This window comes from Hyperoodon ampullatus (genome assembly GCF_949752795.1).
Source record: "Hyperoodon ampullatus genome assembly, chromosome: 5".
NCBI lineage: Eukaryota > Metazoa > Chordata > Mammalia > Artiodactyla > Ziphiidae > Hyperoodon > Hyperoodon ampullatus.
The window spans coordinates 91,016,907-91,033,106 of NC_136918.1; the positions used below are offsets into that span (position 1 = coordinate 91,016,907).

At 39.6% G+C, this 16,200-nt stretch overlaps 1 protein-coding gene across 2 annotated transcripts in view; it reads right to left on the minus strand.

The window, feature by feature from the left end:
• Window positions 1–16,200, minus strand: part of DZIP3 (DAZ interacting zinc finger protein 3) — a gene marked incomplete at its 3' end in the record, with an annotated part of 115,101 nt that overhangs the window by 33,548 nt on the left and 65,353 nt on the right. Inside the window, exons 17-18 of one of the 2 annotated variants that reach the window (XM_079705531.1) lie at window positions 6,022–6,072; window positions 5,520–5,545 (exon numbers count right to left, since the gene is read on the minus strand). In XM_079705531.1, the coding sequence (XP_079561657.1) occupies window positions 5,520–5,545; window positions 6,022–6,072 (77 nt within the window). The remainder of the gene's footprint in view (window positions 1–5,519; window positions 5,546–6,021; window positions 6,073–16,200) is intronic. The other variant, XM_079705532.1, reaches the window with a different exon arrangement.

Below are 16,200 nucleotides of genomic sequence, written 5' to 3' on the forward strand. Positions count from 1 at the left end.
AATGGTAATAGGAACATACATATCGATAATTAACTTAAATGTAAATGGAATAAATGCTCCAACAAAAAGACACAGGCTCACTGAATGGATACAAAAACAAGACCCATATATATGCTGTCTACAAGAGACCCACTTCAGACCTAGGGACACATACAGACTAAAAGTGAGGGGATGGAAAAAGATATTGCATGCAAATGGAAATTTTTAAAAAGCTGGAGTAGCAATATTCGTATCAGATAAAATAGACTTTAAAATAAAGAATGTTACAAGAGACACGGAAGGACACTACATATGATCAAGGGATCAATCCAAGAAGAAGATATAACAATTATAAATATATATGCACCCAACATAGGAGCACCTCAATACATAAATCAACTGCTAACAGGTATAAAATAAGAAATCAACAGTAACACAATAATAGTGGGTGACTTTAACACGTCACTTACACCAATGGACAGATCATCCAAACAGAAAATTAACAGGGAAACACAAGCTTAAAATGACACAATAGACCAGATAGATTTAATTGATATTTATAGGACATGCCACCCAAAAACAGCAGATTAATTTCTTCTCAAGTGCGCATGGAACATTCTCCTGGATGATCACATCTTGGGTCCCAAATCAAGCCTCAGTAAATTTAAGAAAATTGAAATCATATGAAGTATCTTTTATGACCACAATGCTATGAGATTATAAATCAATTACAGGCAAAAAAATGTAAAAAACACAAACACATGGAGGCTAAACAATACATTACTAAATAACCAAGAGATCACTGAAGAAATCAAAGAGGAAATAAAAAAATACCTACAGAAAGTGACAATGAAAACAGGATGATCCAAAACGTATAGGATGCAGCAAAAGCAGTTCTAAGAGGGAAGGTTATAGCTATACAAGCCTACTTCAAGAAACAAGAAAAATCTCAAATAAACAACCTAACCTTACACCTAAAGGAAAGAGAGAAAGAAGAACAAAGAAAACCCAAAGTTAGCAGAAAGAAATAAATCATAAAGATCAGAGCAGAAATAAATGAAATAGAAACAAAGAAACAATAGCAAAGATCAATAAAACTAAAAGCTGGTTCTTCGAGATGATAAAATTGATAAACTATTAGACAGACTGATCAAGAAAAAGAGGGAGTGGACTCAATTCAATAAAATTAGAAATGAAAAAGGAGAAGTTACAACAGACATGGCAGAAATACAAAGCATCCTAAGAGACAACTATAAGCAACCTATGCCAATAAAATGGACAACCTGGAAGTAATGGACAAATTCTTAGAAAGGTATAACCTTCCAAGACAAAACCAGGAAGAAATAGAAAATATGAACAGACCAATCACAAGGAATGAAATTGAAACTGTGATTAAAAATCTTCCAAAAGGGGCTTCTCTGGTGGCGCAGTGGTTAGGAGTCCGCCTACCGATGCAGGGGACATGGGTTTGTGCCCCAGTCCGGGAAGATCCCACATGCCGCAGAGTGGCTGGGCCTGTGAGCCCTGGCTGCTGAGCCTGCGTGTCCGGAGGCTGTGCTCCGCAATGGGAGAGGCCACAACAGTGAGAGGCCCGTGTACCACAAAAAAAAAAAAAAAAAAAAAAAAAAAATCTTCCAAAAAACAGAAGTCCAGGACCAGATGGCTTCACACGTGAATTCTATCAAACATTTAGAGAAGAGCTAACACCCATCCTTCTCAAACTCTTCCAAAAAATTGCACAGGAAGGAACACTCCCAAACTCATTCTGTGAGGCCACCATCACCCTGATACCAAAACCAGACAAAGATACTACAAAAAAAGAAAATCACAGACCAATATCACTGATGAATATAGATGCGAAAATCCTCAACAAAATACTAGCAAACAGAATCCAACAACACATTAAAAGGATCATACACCATGATCAAGTGGGATTTATCGCAGGGATGCAAGGATTCTTCAATATAAGCAAATCAATTAATATGATACACCATATTAACAAATTGAAGAAGAAAAACCATATGATCATCTCAATAGATGCAGAAAAAGCTTTTGACAAAATTCACCACCCATTTGTGATAAAAACTCTCCAGAAAGTCGGCATAGAGGGAACCTACCTCAACATAATAAAGGCCATATATGACAAACCCAGAGCAAACATCATTCTCAATGGTGAAAAACGGAAAGTATTTCCTCTAAGATCAGGAATAAGACAAGGATGTCTACTCTTACCACTATTATTCAACATAGTTTTGGAAGTCCTAGCCACGTCAATCAGAGAAGAAAAAGAAATAAAAGGATTACAAATTTGAAAAGAAGTAAAACTGTCACTGTTTGCAGATGACATGATACTATACATAAAGAATCCTAAAGATGGCACCAGAAAACTACTAGAGCTAATCAATGAATTTGGAAAAGTTGCAGGATACAAAATTTATGCACAGAAATCTCTCGCATTCCTATACACTAATGATGAAAAACCTGAAAGAGAAATTAAGGAAACACTCCCATTTACCATTGCAACAAAAAGAATAAAATAGGGCTTCCCTGGTGGCGCAGTGGTTGAGAGTCCGCCTGCCGATGCAGGGGACATGGGTTCGTGCCCCGGTCTGGGAAGATCCCACGTGCCGCGGAGCGGCTGGGCCCGTGAGCCATGGCCGCTGGGCCTGTGCGTCCGGAGCCTGTGCTCCGCAACGGGAGAGGCCACAACAGTGAGAGGCCCACATAACGCAAAAAAAAAAAAAAAAAAAAAAAAAAAAAAAAAAAAAAAAAGAATAAAATACCTAGGAATAAACCTACCTAGGGAGACAAAAGACCTGTATGCAAAACACTGTAAGACACTGATGAACAAAATTAAAGATGATACAAACAGATGGAGATATATACCATGTTCTTCGACTTGTTGGAAGAATCAACATTGTGAAAATGACTATACTACCCAAAGCAATCTACAGATTCAATGCACTCCCTATCAATCTCCCAGTGGCATTTTTCACAGAACTAGAACAAAAAAATCTTAAAAGTTGTATGGAGACACAAAAGACCCCGAATAGCCAAAGCAGTCTTGAGGGAAAAAAATGGAGCTGGAGGAATCAGGCTCCCAAATTTCAGACTATACTACAAAACTACAGTAATCAAGGCAATACAGTACTGGCACAAAACCAGAAATATAGATCAATGGAATAGGATAGAAAGCCCAGAGATAAACCCATGCACCTATGGTCAACTAATCTATGACAAAGGAGGCAAGGATATACAATGGAGAAAAGACAGTCTCCTCAATAAGTGGTGCTGGGAAAACTGGGCAGCTACATGTAAAAGAATGAAATTAGAACACTCCCTAACACCATACACAAAAATAAACTCAAAATGGATTAGAGACCTAATGTAAGACCGGACACTATAAAACTCTTAGAGGAAAATGTAGGAAGAACACTCTTTGACATAAATCACAGCAAGATCTTTTTTGATCCACCTCCTAGTGTAATGGAAATATAACCAAAACTAAACCAATGGGACCTAATGAAACTTAAAAGATTTTGCACAGCAAAGGAAACTACAAACAAGACGAAAAGGCAACCCTCAGAATGGGATAAAACAGTTGCAAACGAATCAACGGACAAAGGATTAATCTCCAAAATATATAAACAGCTCATGCAGCTCAATATTAAAAAAACAAACAACCCAATACAAAAATGGGCAGGAGACCTAAATAGACATTTCTCCAAAGAAGACATACAGATGGCCAGGAAGCACATGAAAAGCTCAACATCACTAATTATTAGAGAAGTGCAAATCAAAACTACAATGAGGTATCACCTCACACCAGTTAGAATGGGCATCATCAGAAAATCTACAAACAACAAATGCTGGAGAGGTTGTGGAGAAAAGGGAACCCTCTTGCACTGTTGGTGGGAATGTAAATTGATACAGCCACTATGGAGAACAATATGGAGGTTCCTTAAAAAACCAGAAATAGAATTACCATATGACCCAGCAATCCCACTACTGGGCATACACCCAGATAAAACCATAATTCAAAAAGACACAAGCACCCCAATGTTCACTGCAGCACTATTTACAATAGCCAGGATATGGAAGCAACCTAAATGCCCATTGACAGATGAATGAATAAAGAAGATGTGGTACATATATACAATGGGATATTACTCAGCCATAAAAAAGGAACGAAATTGGATCATTTGTAGAGACGTGGATAGACCTAGAGACTGTCATACAGAGTGAAGTAAGTCAGAAAAACAAATATCATGTATGAACGCATATACGTGGAACCTAGAAAAATGGTACAGATGAACCCGTTTGCAGGGCAGAAATTGAGACACAGATGCAGAGAACTAACGTATGGACATCAAGGGGGGAAAGTGGCAGGGGTGGTGGTGGTGGGATGAATTGGGAGATTGGGGTTGACATAGATACACTAATATGTATAAAATGGATAACTAATAAGCTGCTTTATAAAAAAAAAGGGGGGGCTTGCCTGGTGGCGCAGTGGTTGAGAGTCCGCCTGCTGATGCAGGGGACATGGGTTCGTGCCCCGGTCTGGGAAGATCCCACATGCTGCAGAGCGGCTGGGCCCATGAGCCATGCCCGCTGAGCCTGTGCGTCCGGAGCCTGTGCTCCGCAACGGGAGAGGCCACAACAGTGAGAGGCCCATGTACCGCAAAAGAAAAACCCCAAAAAAGCCCTATTGCATTAGTGGCTCAACTTGTTGACAAAGAAAGTGAAAACCCATCTTGGATGATGAACTATTAACTTACCGAGTGGATCATGTCCATTAATCAATGAGAAAATATCAACTAAAATTGATGGCTTTAAAGTTACCAAAATATGTTCTTGTTACCATTTTTAAGTTATCTTAATTATGTCCTCACAGAGAGTTCTCTAAAGTAACTAATTTTCAGTTAACAACTTTTTGGTGGGTAAAATGATCTCTTTATGGAATGTCTCCCCCACTTCCTTCCTCTACTACACTGTCATTAATCATATGGTTGTAGAATATAGCTCTCAATGTTCTTTAAACATTAAAAGGTTTCCAGTAAAGGTTCAAAATTCACCGTTAACAACTGGGGTTAAAAAAATAATAAAAACATCTCAGGTTAATTAAACAAACCAAACTCTTTTATAAAAGGGGTCACTGGGACAAACAATAATCTGCCTTTAAGGTTAAGTTTAACTTAGTCTATATTTGGCTAACTACAATTTAGACTATATTTTTTAATTTTATGCTGGATTTTATGCTGGAACCAGTTTAGTCCTTGAAGAAAGCAGTTAGCATTGGATGACTCTTGAGTAGCCATACATTGATAGGAAAATGGTAAGAGATTCTATTCTCCCAAAATAAATGATAATTTAACTTTCTGTCACTTTCAGTAAAAAAAACCTGACAACTTATTGAGACAAAAAAACTGTCTATTCTTCTCTTAGTGAGAACACGTTCTAAAGCAAGGCTGTGTCATTCTGGCAAAGAACCCTTGGACAGTACTAAGACAGATTCAAAAATTAAATAAACTAATACTTACACTTGCTCTTCTTTAGATTCCTTATTCTGAAAAATAACATCAAGAATTAGTATTATGTACCAACTATGTTGATACAGCATAGTGATCTAACTGCATTTAGGTCAGCATTTCTCAAGCTTTTTGACAACCAAAATAAGAAATATAATTTACATTATAACTCAAATGTACTTACATATATATTTTTATACATAAGCATAAAACTGAAATATAAGTCCCATGAAATAAACCTTACTCATATTATGTGTGTTATGGACTGCATGTTTGTGTGCCTCCAAAATTCTTAGGTTGAAACCCTAACCCCCAATGTGATGGTAACTGGAGGTATGGCCATTGGGAGGTATTTAGGTTTACAGGATGTGGAGTCCTCATGATGGGATTAGCACCCTTATGAGAAGAGACCAGAGAGCTAGCTTGCTTGCTTGTGCATGCTTGATCACTTTCTCCAACGTGTGATGACACAGTGAAAAGGTAGCTGTCTGCAAGTTACGAAGACAGCCTTCACCAGACACTGAATCTGCTGGCATCTTGATCTTGAATTTCCCAGCCTCCAGAACCATGAGAAATGTTGTTTTTGCCAATCATTTTATGGTAGTTTGGTATAGTGGCCCGAACTAAGACAATGAGTGATGAACTCTGAAATTCTTTTTATTCATACTAATTCTATTTCTTTTTTTAAAATGATAGTTGTGACGCACTAAATTGATTTTATAATCTACCACTGAGTCATGAAACACAACTTGAAAATCACTGATTCAGATATTGGAAGTGAGTGTTGCGGCGGAGTTTGTATCTTTTGCAATATCTTGGGACAGATACTGCAATTGTGTACGTAATTTTCATTTACAGAATCCGATACTAATTACAACAGTTCTTGAAAATCTACATGTAAAGAGAAAGCAGACTGATATATTAAGAATCTTATAGGGAAAAAGTGTTAGGGAGATCAGAATTGGGAGGAAATATTAAACAGCCCTATATTTTATTTTCATTAAAAATAAGGGCTTCCCTGGTGGCACAGTGGTTGAGAGTCCACCTGCCGACGCAGGGGACACGGGCTCGTGCCCCGGTCTGGGAGGATCCCACATGCCGCGGAGTGGATAGGCCCGTGAACCATGGCCACTGAGCCTGCACTTCCGGAGCCTGTGCTCTGCAACGGGAGAGGCCACAACAGTGAGAGGCCCGCGTACCGCAAAAATAAATAAATAAATAAATAAAATTATAGGGGCTTCCCTGGTGGCGCAGTGGTTGAGAGTCCGCCTGCCGATGCAGGGGACACGGGTTCATGCCCCGGTCCGGGAGGATCCCACATGCCGCGGAACGACTGGGCCCGTGAGCCATGGCCGCTGAGCCTGCGCGTCCGGAGCCTGTGCTCCGCAACGGGAGAGGCCACAACAGTGAGAGGCCCACATACCACAAAAATAAATAAATAAATAAATAAATAAATAAATAAAATAAAATTATAAAGGAAACCTATTAAATAGAGGTAATATCAATGACAGTCAACATACTAAAGAGTATTAATTACTCTTATGTATCACCTTTCTATTGAGTATCAATTACTGTCATGTAAGTTACAGTATTAATTTTTTTTTTCTTTTTTTTTTTTTTTATTAGTTTCTGCTTTATAACAAAGTGAATCAGTCATACATATACATCTGTTCCCACATCCCCTCCCTCATGCATCTCCCTCCCTCCCACCCTCCCCATCCCACCCCTCCAGGCGGTCACAAAGCACCGAGCTGATCTCCCTGTGCTCTGCGGCTGCTTCCCACTATCTATCTACCTTACGTTTGGTAGTGTATATATGTCCATGCCTCTCTTTCCCTTTGTCACAGCTTACCCTTACCCTTCCCCATATCCTCAAGTCCATTCTCAAGTAGGTCTGTGTCTTTATTCCCGTTTTACCCCTAGGTTCTTCATGATTTTTTTTTTTTTTTAATTCCATATATATGTGTTAGCATACGGTATTTGTCTTTCTCTTTCTGACTTACTTCACTCTGTATGACAGACTCTAGGTCTATCCACCTCATTACAAATAGCTCAGTTTCGTTTCTTTTTATGGCTGAGTAATATTCCATTGTATATATGTGCCACATCTTCTTTATCCATTCATCCGATGATGGACACTTAGGTTGTTTCCAGCTCCGGGCTATTGTGAATAGAGCTGCAATGAACATTTTGGTACATGTCTCTTTTTGAATTATGGTTTTCTCAGGGTATATGCCTAGTAGTGGGATTGCTGGGTCATATGGTAGTTCTATTTTTAGTTTTTTAAGGAACCTCCATACTGTTCTCCATAGTGGCTGTACCAATTCACATTCCCACCAGCAGTGCAAGAGTGTTCCCTTTTCTCCACACCCTCTCCAGCATTTATTGTTTCTAGATTTCTTGATGATGGCCATTCTGACTGGTGTGAGATGATATCTCATTGTAGTTTTGATTTGCATTTCTCTAATGATTAATGATGTTGAGCATTCTTTCATGTGTTTGTTGGCAGTCTGTATATCTTCTTTGGAGAAATGCCTATTTAAGTCTTCTGCCCATTTTTGGATTGGGTTGTTTGTTTTTTTGCTATTGAGCTGCATGAGCTGTTTATAAATTTTGGAGATTAATCCTTTGTCAGTTGCTTCATTTGCAAATATTTTCTCCCATTCTGAGGGTTGTCTTTTGGTCTTGTTTATGGTTTCCTTTGCTGTGCAAAAACTTTGAAGTTTCATTAGGTCCCATTTGTTTATCTTTGTTTTTATTTCCATTTCTCTAGGAGGTGGGTCCAAAAGGATCTTGCTGTGATTTATGTCATAGAGTGTTCTACCTATGTTTTCCTCTAAGAGTTTGATAGTTTCTGGCCTTACCTTTAGGTCTTTAATCCATTTTGAGCTTATTTTTGTGTATGGTGTTAGGGAATGATCTAATCTCATACTTTTACATGTCCCTGTCCAGTTTTCCCAGCACCACTTATTGAAGAGGCTGTCCTTTCTCCACTGTACATTCCTGCCTCCTTTATCAAAGATAAGTTGGCCATATGTGCGTGGGTTTATCTCTGGGCTTTCTATCCTGATCCACTGATCTATCTTTCTGCTTTTATGCCAGTACCACACTGTCTTAATTACTGTAGCTTTGTAGTATAGTCTGAAGTCAGGCAGCCTGATTCCTCCAGCTCCGTTTTTCGTTCTCAAGATTGCTTTGGCTATTCGGGGTCTTTTGTTTTTCCAAACAAATTTTGAAATTTTTTGTTCTACTTCTGTGAAAAATGCCAGTGGTAGTTTGATAGGGATTGCATTGAATCTGTAGATTGCTTTGGGTAGTAGAGTCATTTTCACAATATTGATTCTTCCAATCCAGGAGCATGGTATATCTCTCCATCTATTTATATCATCTTTAATTTCTTTCATCAGTGTCTTATAATTTTCTGCATACAGGTCTTTTGTCTCCTTAGGTAGGTTTATTCCTAGATATTTTATTCTTTTTGTTGCAATGGTAAATGGGAGTGTTTTCTTGATTTCATTTTCAGATTTTTCATCATTAGTGTACAGGAATGCCAGAGATTTCTGTGCATTAATTTTGTATCCTGCTACTTTACCAAATTCATTGATTAGCTCTAGTAGTTTTTCGGTAGCATCTTTAGGATTCTCTATGTATAGTATCATGTCATCTGCAAACAGTGACAGCTTTACTTCTTCTTTTCCAATTTGGATTCCTTTTATTTCCTTTTCTTCTCTGATTGCTGTGGCTAAAACTTCCAAAACTATGTTGAATAAGAGTGGTGAGAGTGGGCAGCCTTGTCTTGTTCCTGATCTTAGTGGAAATGGTTTCAGTTTTTCACCATTGAGGACAATGTTGGCTGTGGGTTTGTCATATATGGCCTTTATTATGTTGAGGAAAGTTCCCTCTATGCCTACTTTCTGCAGGGTTTTTATCATAAATGGGTGTTGAATGTTGTCGAAAGCTTTCTCTGCATCTATTGAGATGATCATATGGTTTTTCTCCTTCAACTTGTTAATATGGTGTATCACATTGATTGATTTACGTATATTGAAGAATCCTTGCATTCCTGGAATAAACCCCACTTGATCATGGTGTATGATCCTTTTAATGTGCTGTTGGATTCTGTTTGCTAGTATTTTGTTGAGGATTTTTGCATCTATGTTCATCAGTGATATTGGCCTGTAGTTTTCTTTCTTTGTGACATCCTTGCCTGGTTTTGGTATCAAGGTGATGGTGGCCTCGTAGAATGAGTTTGGGAGTGTTCCTTCCTCTGATATTGTTTGGAAGAGTTTGAGAAGGATGGGTGTTAGCTCTTCTCTAAATGTTTGATAGAATTCGCCTGTGAAGCCATCTGGTCCTGGGCTTTTGTTTGATGGAAGATTTTTAATCACAGTTTCAATTTCAGTGCTTGTGATTGGTCTATTCATATTTTCTATTTCTTCCTGAGTCAGTCTTGGTAGGTTGTGCATTTCTAAGAATTTGTCCATTTCTTCCAGGTTGTCCATTTTATTGGCATAGAGTTGCTTATAGTAATCTCTCATGATCTTTTGTATTTCTGCAGTGTCAGTTGTTACTTCTCCTTTTTCATTTCTAATTCTACTGATTTGAGTCTTCTCCCTTCTTTTCTTGATGAGTCTGGCTAATGGTTTGTCAATTTTGTTTATCTTCTCAAAGAACCAGCTTTTAGTCTGGTTGATCTTTGCTATCGTTTCCTTCATTTCTTTTTCATTTATTTCTGATCTGATCTTTATGATTTCTTTCCTTCTGCTAACTTTGGGGGTTTTTTGTTCTTCTTTCTCTAATTGCTTTAGGTGCAGGGTCAGGTTGTTTACTCGAAATGTTTCCTGTTTCTTAAGGTGGGATTGTATTGCTATAAACTTCCCCCTTAGAACTGCTTTTGCTGCGTCCCATAGGTTTTGGGTCGTCGTGTCTCCATTGTCATTTGTTTCTAAGTATTTCTTAATTTCCTCTTTGATTTCTTCAGTGATCACTTCATTATTGAGTAGTGTATTGTTTAGCCTCCATGTGTTTGTATTTTTTACAGATCTTTTCCTGTAATTGATGTCTAGTCTCATAGCATTGTGGCCGGAAAAGATACTTGATACAATTTCAATTTTCTTAAATTTACCAAGGCTTGATTTGTGACCCAAGATATCATCTATCCTGGAGAATGTTCCATGAGCACTTGAGAAAAATGTGTATTCTGGGGCCTCCCTGGTGGCGCAGTGGTTGAGAGTCCGCCTGCCGATGCAGGGGATACGGGTTCGTGCCCCGGTCTGGGAGGATCCCATGTGCCGCGGAGCGGCTGGGCCCGTGAGCCGTGGCTGCTGGGCCTGCGCGTCCGGAGCCTGTGCTCCGCAACGGGAGAGGCCACAGCAGTGAGAGGCCCGCGTACCACCAAAAAAAAAAAAAAAAAAAAAAAAAAAAAAAAAAAAAATGTGTATTCTGTTGTTTTTGGGTGGAATGTCCTATAAATATCAATTAAGTCCATCTTGTTTAATGTATCATTTAAAGCTTGTGTTTCCTTATTTATTTTCATTTTGGATGATCTGTCCATTGGTGAAAGTGGGGTGTTAAAGTCCCCTACTATGATTGTGTTACTGTCGATTTCCCCTTTTATGGCTGTTAGTATTTGCCTTATGTATTGAGGTGCTCCTATGTTGGGTGCATAAATATTTACAATTGTTATATCTTCTTCTTGGATCGATCCCTTTATCGTTATGTAGTGTCCTTCTTTGTCTCTTCTAATAGTCTTTATTTTAAAGTCTATTTTGTCTGATATAAGAATTGCTACTCCAGCTTTCTTTTGATTTCCATTTGCATAGAATATCTTTTTCCATCCCCTTACTTTCAATCTGTATGTGTCTCTAGGTCTGAAGTGGGTCTCTTGTAGACAGCATATATATGGGTCTTGTTTTTGTATCCATTCAGCCACTCTGTGTCTTTTGGTGGGAGCATTTAGTCCATTTACATTTAAGGTAATTATTGATATGTATGTTCCTATTCCCATTTCCTTAATGGCTTTGGGTTCGTTATTGTAGGTATAGTCCTTCTGTTGTGTTTCTTGCCTAGAGAAGTTCCTTTAGCATTTGTTGTAAAGCTGGTTTGGTGGTGCTGAACTCTCTCAGCTTTTGCTTGTCTGTAAACGTTTTAATTTCTCCATCAAATCTGAATGAGATCCTTGCTGGGTAGAGTAATCTTGGTTGCAGGTTTCTCTCCTTCATCACTTTAATTATGTCCTGCCACTCCCTTCTGGCTTGTAGAGTTTCTGCTGAGAGATCAGCTGTTAACCTGATGGGGATTCCCTTGTGTGTTATTTGTTGTTTTTCCCTTGCTGCTTTTAATATGATTTCTTTGTGTTTAATTTTTGACAGTTTGATTAATATGTGTCTTGGCGTATTTCTTCTTGGATTTATTCTGTATGGGACTCTCTGTGCCTCCTGGACTTGATTAACTATTTCCTTTCCCATATTAGGGAAGTTTTCAACTATAATCTCTTCAAATATTTTCTCAGTCCCTTTCTTTTTCTCTTCTTCTTCTGGAACCCCTATAATTCGAATGTTGGTGCGTTTAATGTTGTCCCAGAGGTCTCTGAGACTGTCCTCTGTTCTTTTCATTCTTTTTTCTTTATTTTTCTCTGCATCAGTTATTTCCACTATTTTATCTTCCACCTCACTTATCCATTCTTCTGCCTCAGTTATTCTGCTATTGATCCCATCTAGAGTATTTTTCATTTCATTTATTGTGTTTTTAATCGATGCTTGATTCATCTTTAGTTCTTCTAGGTCCTTGTTAACTGTTTCTTGCATATTGTCTATTCTATTTCCAAGATTTTGGATCTGGGAAATAGAATCTTGGATCAGCTTTACTATCATTATTCTGAATTCTTTTTCAGGTAGACTGCCTATTACCTCTTCATTTGTTAGGTCTGGTAGGTTTTTATCTTGCTCCTTCACCTGCTGTGTGTTTTTCTGCTTTCTCATTTTGCTTATGTTACTGTGTTTGGGGTCTCCTTTTTGCAGGCTGCAGATTCGTAGTTCCCGTTGTTTTTGGTGTCTGTCCCCCGTGGCTAAGGTTGTTTCAGTAGGTTGTGTAGGCTTCCTGGTGGGGGGGACTAATGCCTGTGTTCTGGTGGTTGAAGCTCGATCTTGTCTTTCTGGTGGACAGGTCCACGTCTGGTGGTGTGTTTTGGGGTGCCTGTGGCCTTATTATGTTTTTAGGTATCCTCTCTGCTAATGGGTGGGGTTGTGTTCCTGCCTTGCTAGTTGCTTGGCATAGGGTGACCAGCACTGTAGCTTGCTGGTCGTTGGCTGAAGCTGGGTGCTGGTGTTGAGATGGAGATCCCTGGGAGATTTTCGCTGCTTGATATTATGTGGAGCTGGGAAGTCTCTTGTGGACCCGTGTACTGAAGTTGGCTCTCCCACTTCAGAGGCACAGCACTAACTCCTGGCTGCAGCACCAAGAGCCTTTCATCCACCTGGCTCAGAATAACAGTGAGAAAAAGTAGAAAGAAATAATTAGTAGAAGAAAGAAAGAGAGATTGAAAGAAAGGAAGAAGGGAAGTAAGGAAGGAAGGAAGGAAGAAAGAAAGAAAGGAGGGAGGGAGGAAGGATGGAAAGAAAGGAAAGAAAGGAGGGAGGGAGGGAGGAATGAAAGCAAAAGGAAGAGTGAATGGAAGAAGAGAGGGAGGGAGGGAGGAAGGAAAGAAAGAAAGAAAGACAGGAGGGAGGGAGGGAGGGAGGAAGGAAAGAAAAAGTGGAAAGAAGAAGGGTGGGAGGGAGGGAGGGATGGAGGAAACAAAAAGAAAGAAGGAAAGGAGGAGCGGAGGGAGGGAGGGAGGAAGGGAAGGGAGGAAAAAAAGAAAGAGCAGGTAAAATAAAATAGAATAAAGTATGAAATATAGTAGCGTTATTAAAATTAAAAAGTAATTATTGAAAAAAAACACGGACCGAAAGAACCCTGGGACATATGGTGGAAGCAAAGCTATACAGAGAGAATCTTACACAGAAGATTACACATACACATTCACAAAAAGAGAGCAGGGGGAAAAATCAAAAATCTTGCTCTCCAAGTCCACCTCCTCGATTTGGGATAATTCGTTGTAAAAAGAGGAAAAGGGCGAAAAGTCTGAAATCTTGCTAAGTCCACCTCCTTAATTTGAGATAATTCGTTGTAAAAAGAGGGAAAAAAGGGGGGGGAAAGTCTTAAATCTTGTCCTCAAGGGCCACTTCCTCAATTTGGGATGATTCGCTGTCCATTCATGCACTCCACAGACGCAGGGCACATCAAATGGACCGTGGAGCTTTAATCCGCTGCCTCGGAGGCTGCACAGAGAGATTTCCCTGTCTCTGCTCTCACAGCTCCCGGGTCTCAGCCTTGGACCTGGCCCCGCCTCTGCGCGTAGGTCGCCGGAGGGCGTCTGTTCTTCGCTCAGACAGGACGGTTTAAAGGAGCCGCTGATTCGGGGGCTCTGGCTCACTCAGGCAGAGGGGAGGGAGGGGAATGCCCTCTCCTCGCGCACCAGGCAACAAAAGGGAAAAAAGTCTCTTGCCTCTCCGGTAGCTCCAGACCCTTTCCCCGGACTCCCTCCGGGCTAGCACTAACCCCTTCAGGGTCTCTTCCTGCCGCCAGCCCCAGACCTCTCCCTGCGCTCCGACTGAAAGCCGATACCCGAGCCTCAGCTCCCAGCCCCGCCCGCCCTGGCGACCGAGCAGACAAGTCTCTCGGGCTGGTGTGTGCCTGAGGGCACCGATCCTCTGTGCCAAAATCTCTCTGCTTTGCCCTCCACACCCCTGTTGCTGTGCTCTCCTCCGCTACTCCGAAGCTTTCCCCCTCCGCCACCTGCAGTCTCCGCCCTCGAAGGGGCTTGTAGTGTGTAGAAACCTTCCCTCCTTCACGGCTCCCTCCCACTGGTGCAGGTCCCGTCCATATCCTATTGTCTCTGTTTATTCTTTTTTTCTTTTGACCTACCCAGGTATGTGGGGAGTTTCTTGCCTTTTGGGGGGTCTGAGGTCTTCTGTCAGCGTTCAGTAGGTGTTCTGTTGGAGTTGTTCCACGTGTAGATGAATTTCTGATGTATCTGTGGGGAGGAAGGTGATCTCCACGTCTTACTCTTCCGCCATCTTCCTCCGGCTCACAGTATTAATTTCTACTACCACTTCGTTTACAAGAAACTTCAGGCCTCTTTCCCCACAGATTCCATGATATACTTACTAATTTGTTTTGCTTTATTGTCTGTATACTAAGAAGATTTTTGCATTTCATTGTCTGATCAATGGCCAGTGCCAATTTGATATTACAATTTAGAATGATCAACTCCTGCCTTGGTTCTAGTGTACTTGAATAACTAAGTTGAAAAGACCTTTGATTGTTCATAATGAACATAACTAGTATAGTTAAGTATAGGTTCCCCTGCTATCCCAAAGTAGAGCATTCCTTTGGAACCTTTCATAAACTGAAATGGCATAAAGTGAAGAAGCAATTACAGGCATACCTTAGAGGTAATGAAGGTTCGTTTCCAGACAACCCCAATAAGGTGAATATTGCAATATAGCAAGTCACATGAATTTTTTGGTTTCCCAGTTCATATATGTTTATACTATACTGCAGGCTATTAAGTGTGCAATATAGCCTTATGGCTTAAAAAATGTGTACACTTAATTTAAAAATACTTTATTGCTAAAAAATGCAAACCATCATCTAAGCCTTCAGCAAACTAGTCTTTTCTTTGGTAGATGGTCTTGCCTTGATGTTGATGGCTGCTGATTAATCAGGGTGATGGTTGCTGAAAGTTTCAATGGCTGTGGCAATTTCTTAAAATACGACAACAGTGAAGTTTGTCACATTAATTGCCTCTTCCTTTTATGAATGATTTCTCTGTTTGACAGCATTTTACCCACAGTAGAACTTCTTTGAAAATTGGAGTCAATTCTGTCAAAACCTGCCCTTGCTTTACCAACTAAGTTTCAGTCATATTTTAATCCTTTGTTGTCATTTCAACAGTTGTTACAGCACTGTCACCAGGAGTAGACTCCATCTCAAGAAACTACTTTCATTGCTCATCTATAAGAAGCAGCACCTTATCCATTAAAGTTTTATCATGAGATTGCAGCAATTCAGTCACATCTTCAGGCTCCACTTCTATTTCCAGTTCTCTTGCTATTTTCACCACATCTGCAATTACCTCCTCTACTGAAATCTTAAATCCTTCAGTTTCATCCATTAGGGCTGGAATCAACTTCTTCCAAACTCCTTTTAATGTCGATATTTTGACTTCTTCCCATGAATTACGAATATTTTTAATGGCATCTAGAAAGATGAATCCTTTCCAGAATGTTTTCAATTGACTTTGCCCAAATCCATCAGTGGATTCACTATCTATGGTAACTGCAGCCTCACAAAATGTATTCTTAAATAATAAGACTAGAAAGTCCAAGTGACTCCTTCATCCACAGGCGGCAGAACGGATGCTGTGTTAGCAGGCATGAAAAAAACATTAATCTCACTGTACATTTCCATCAGAGTTCCTCGGTGGCCAGGTGCATTGTCAATGAGCAGTAATATTTTGAAAGAAATCTTTGTCTTTTTTTTTTTTTACTTTATTATTTTTTTGAATTTATTTTATTTTTTAAACAGTAGGTTCTTATTAGTTACCTATTTTATACATATTAGTGTATATATGTCAATCCCAATCTCC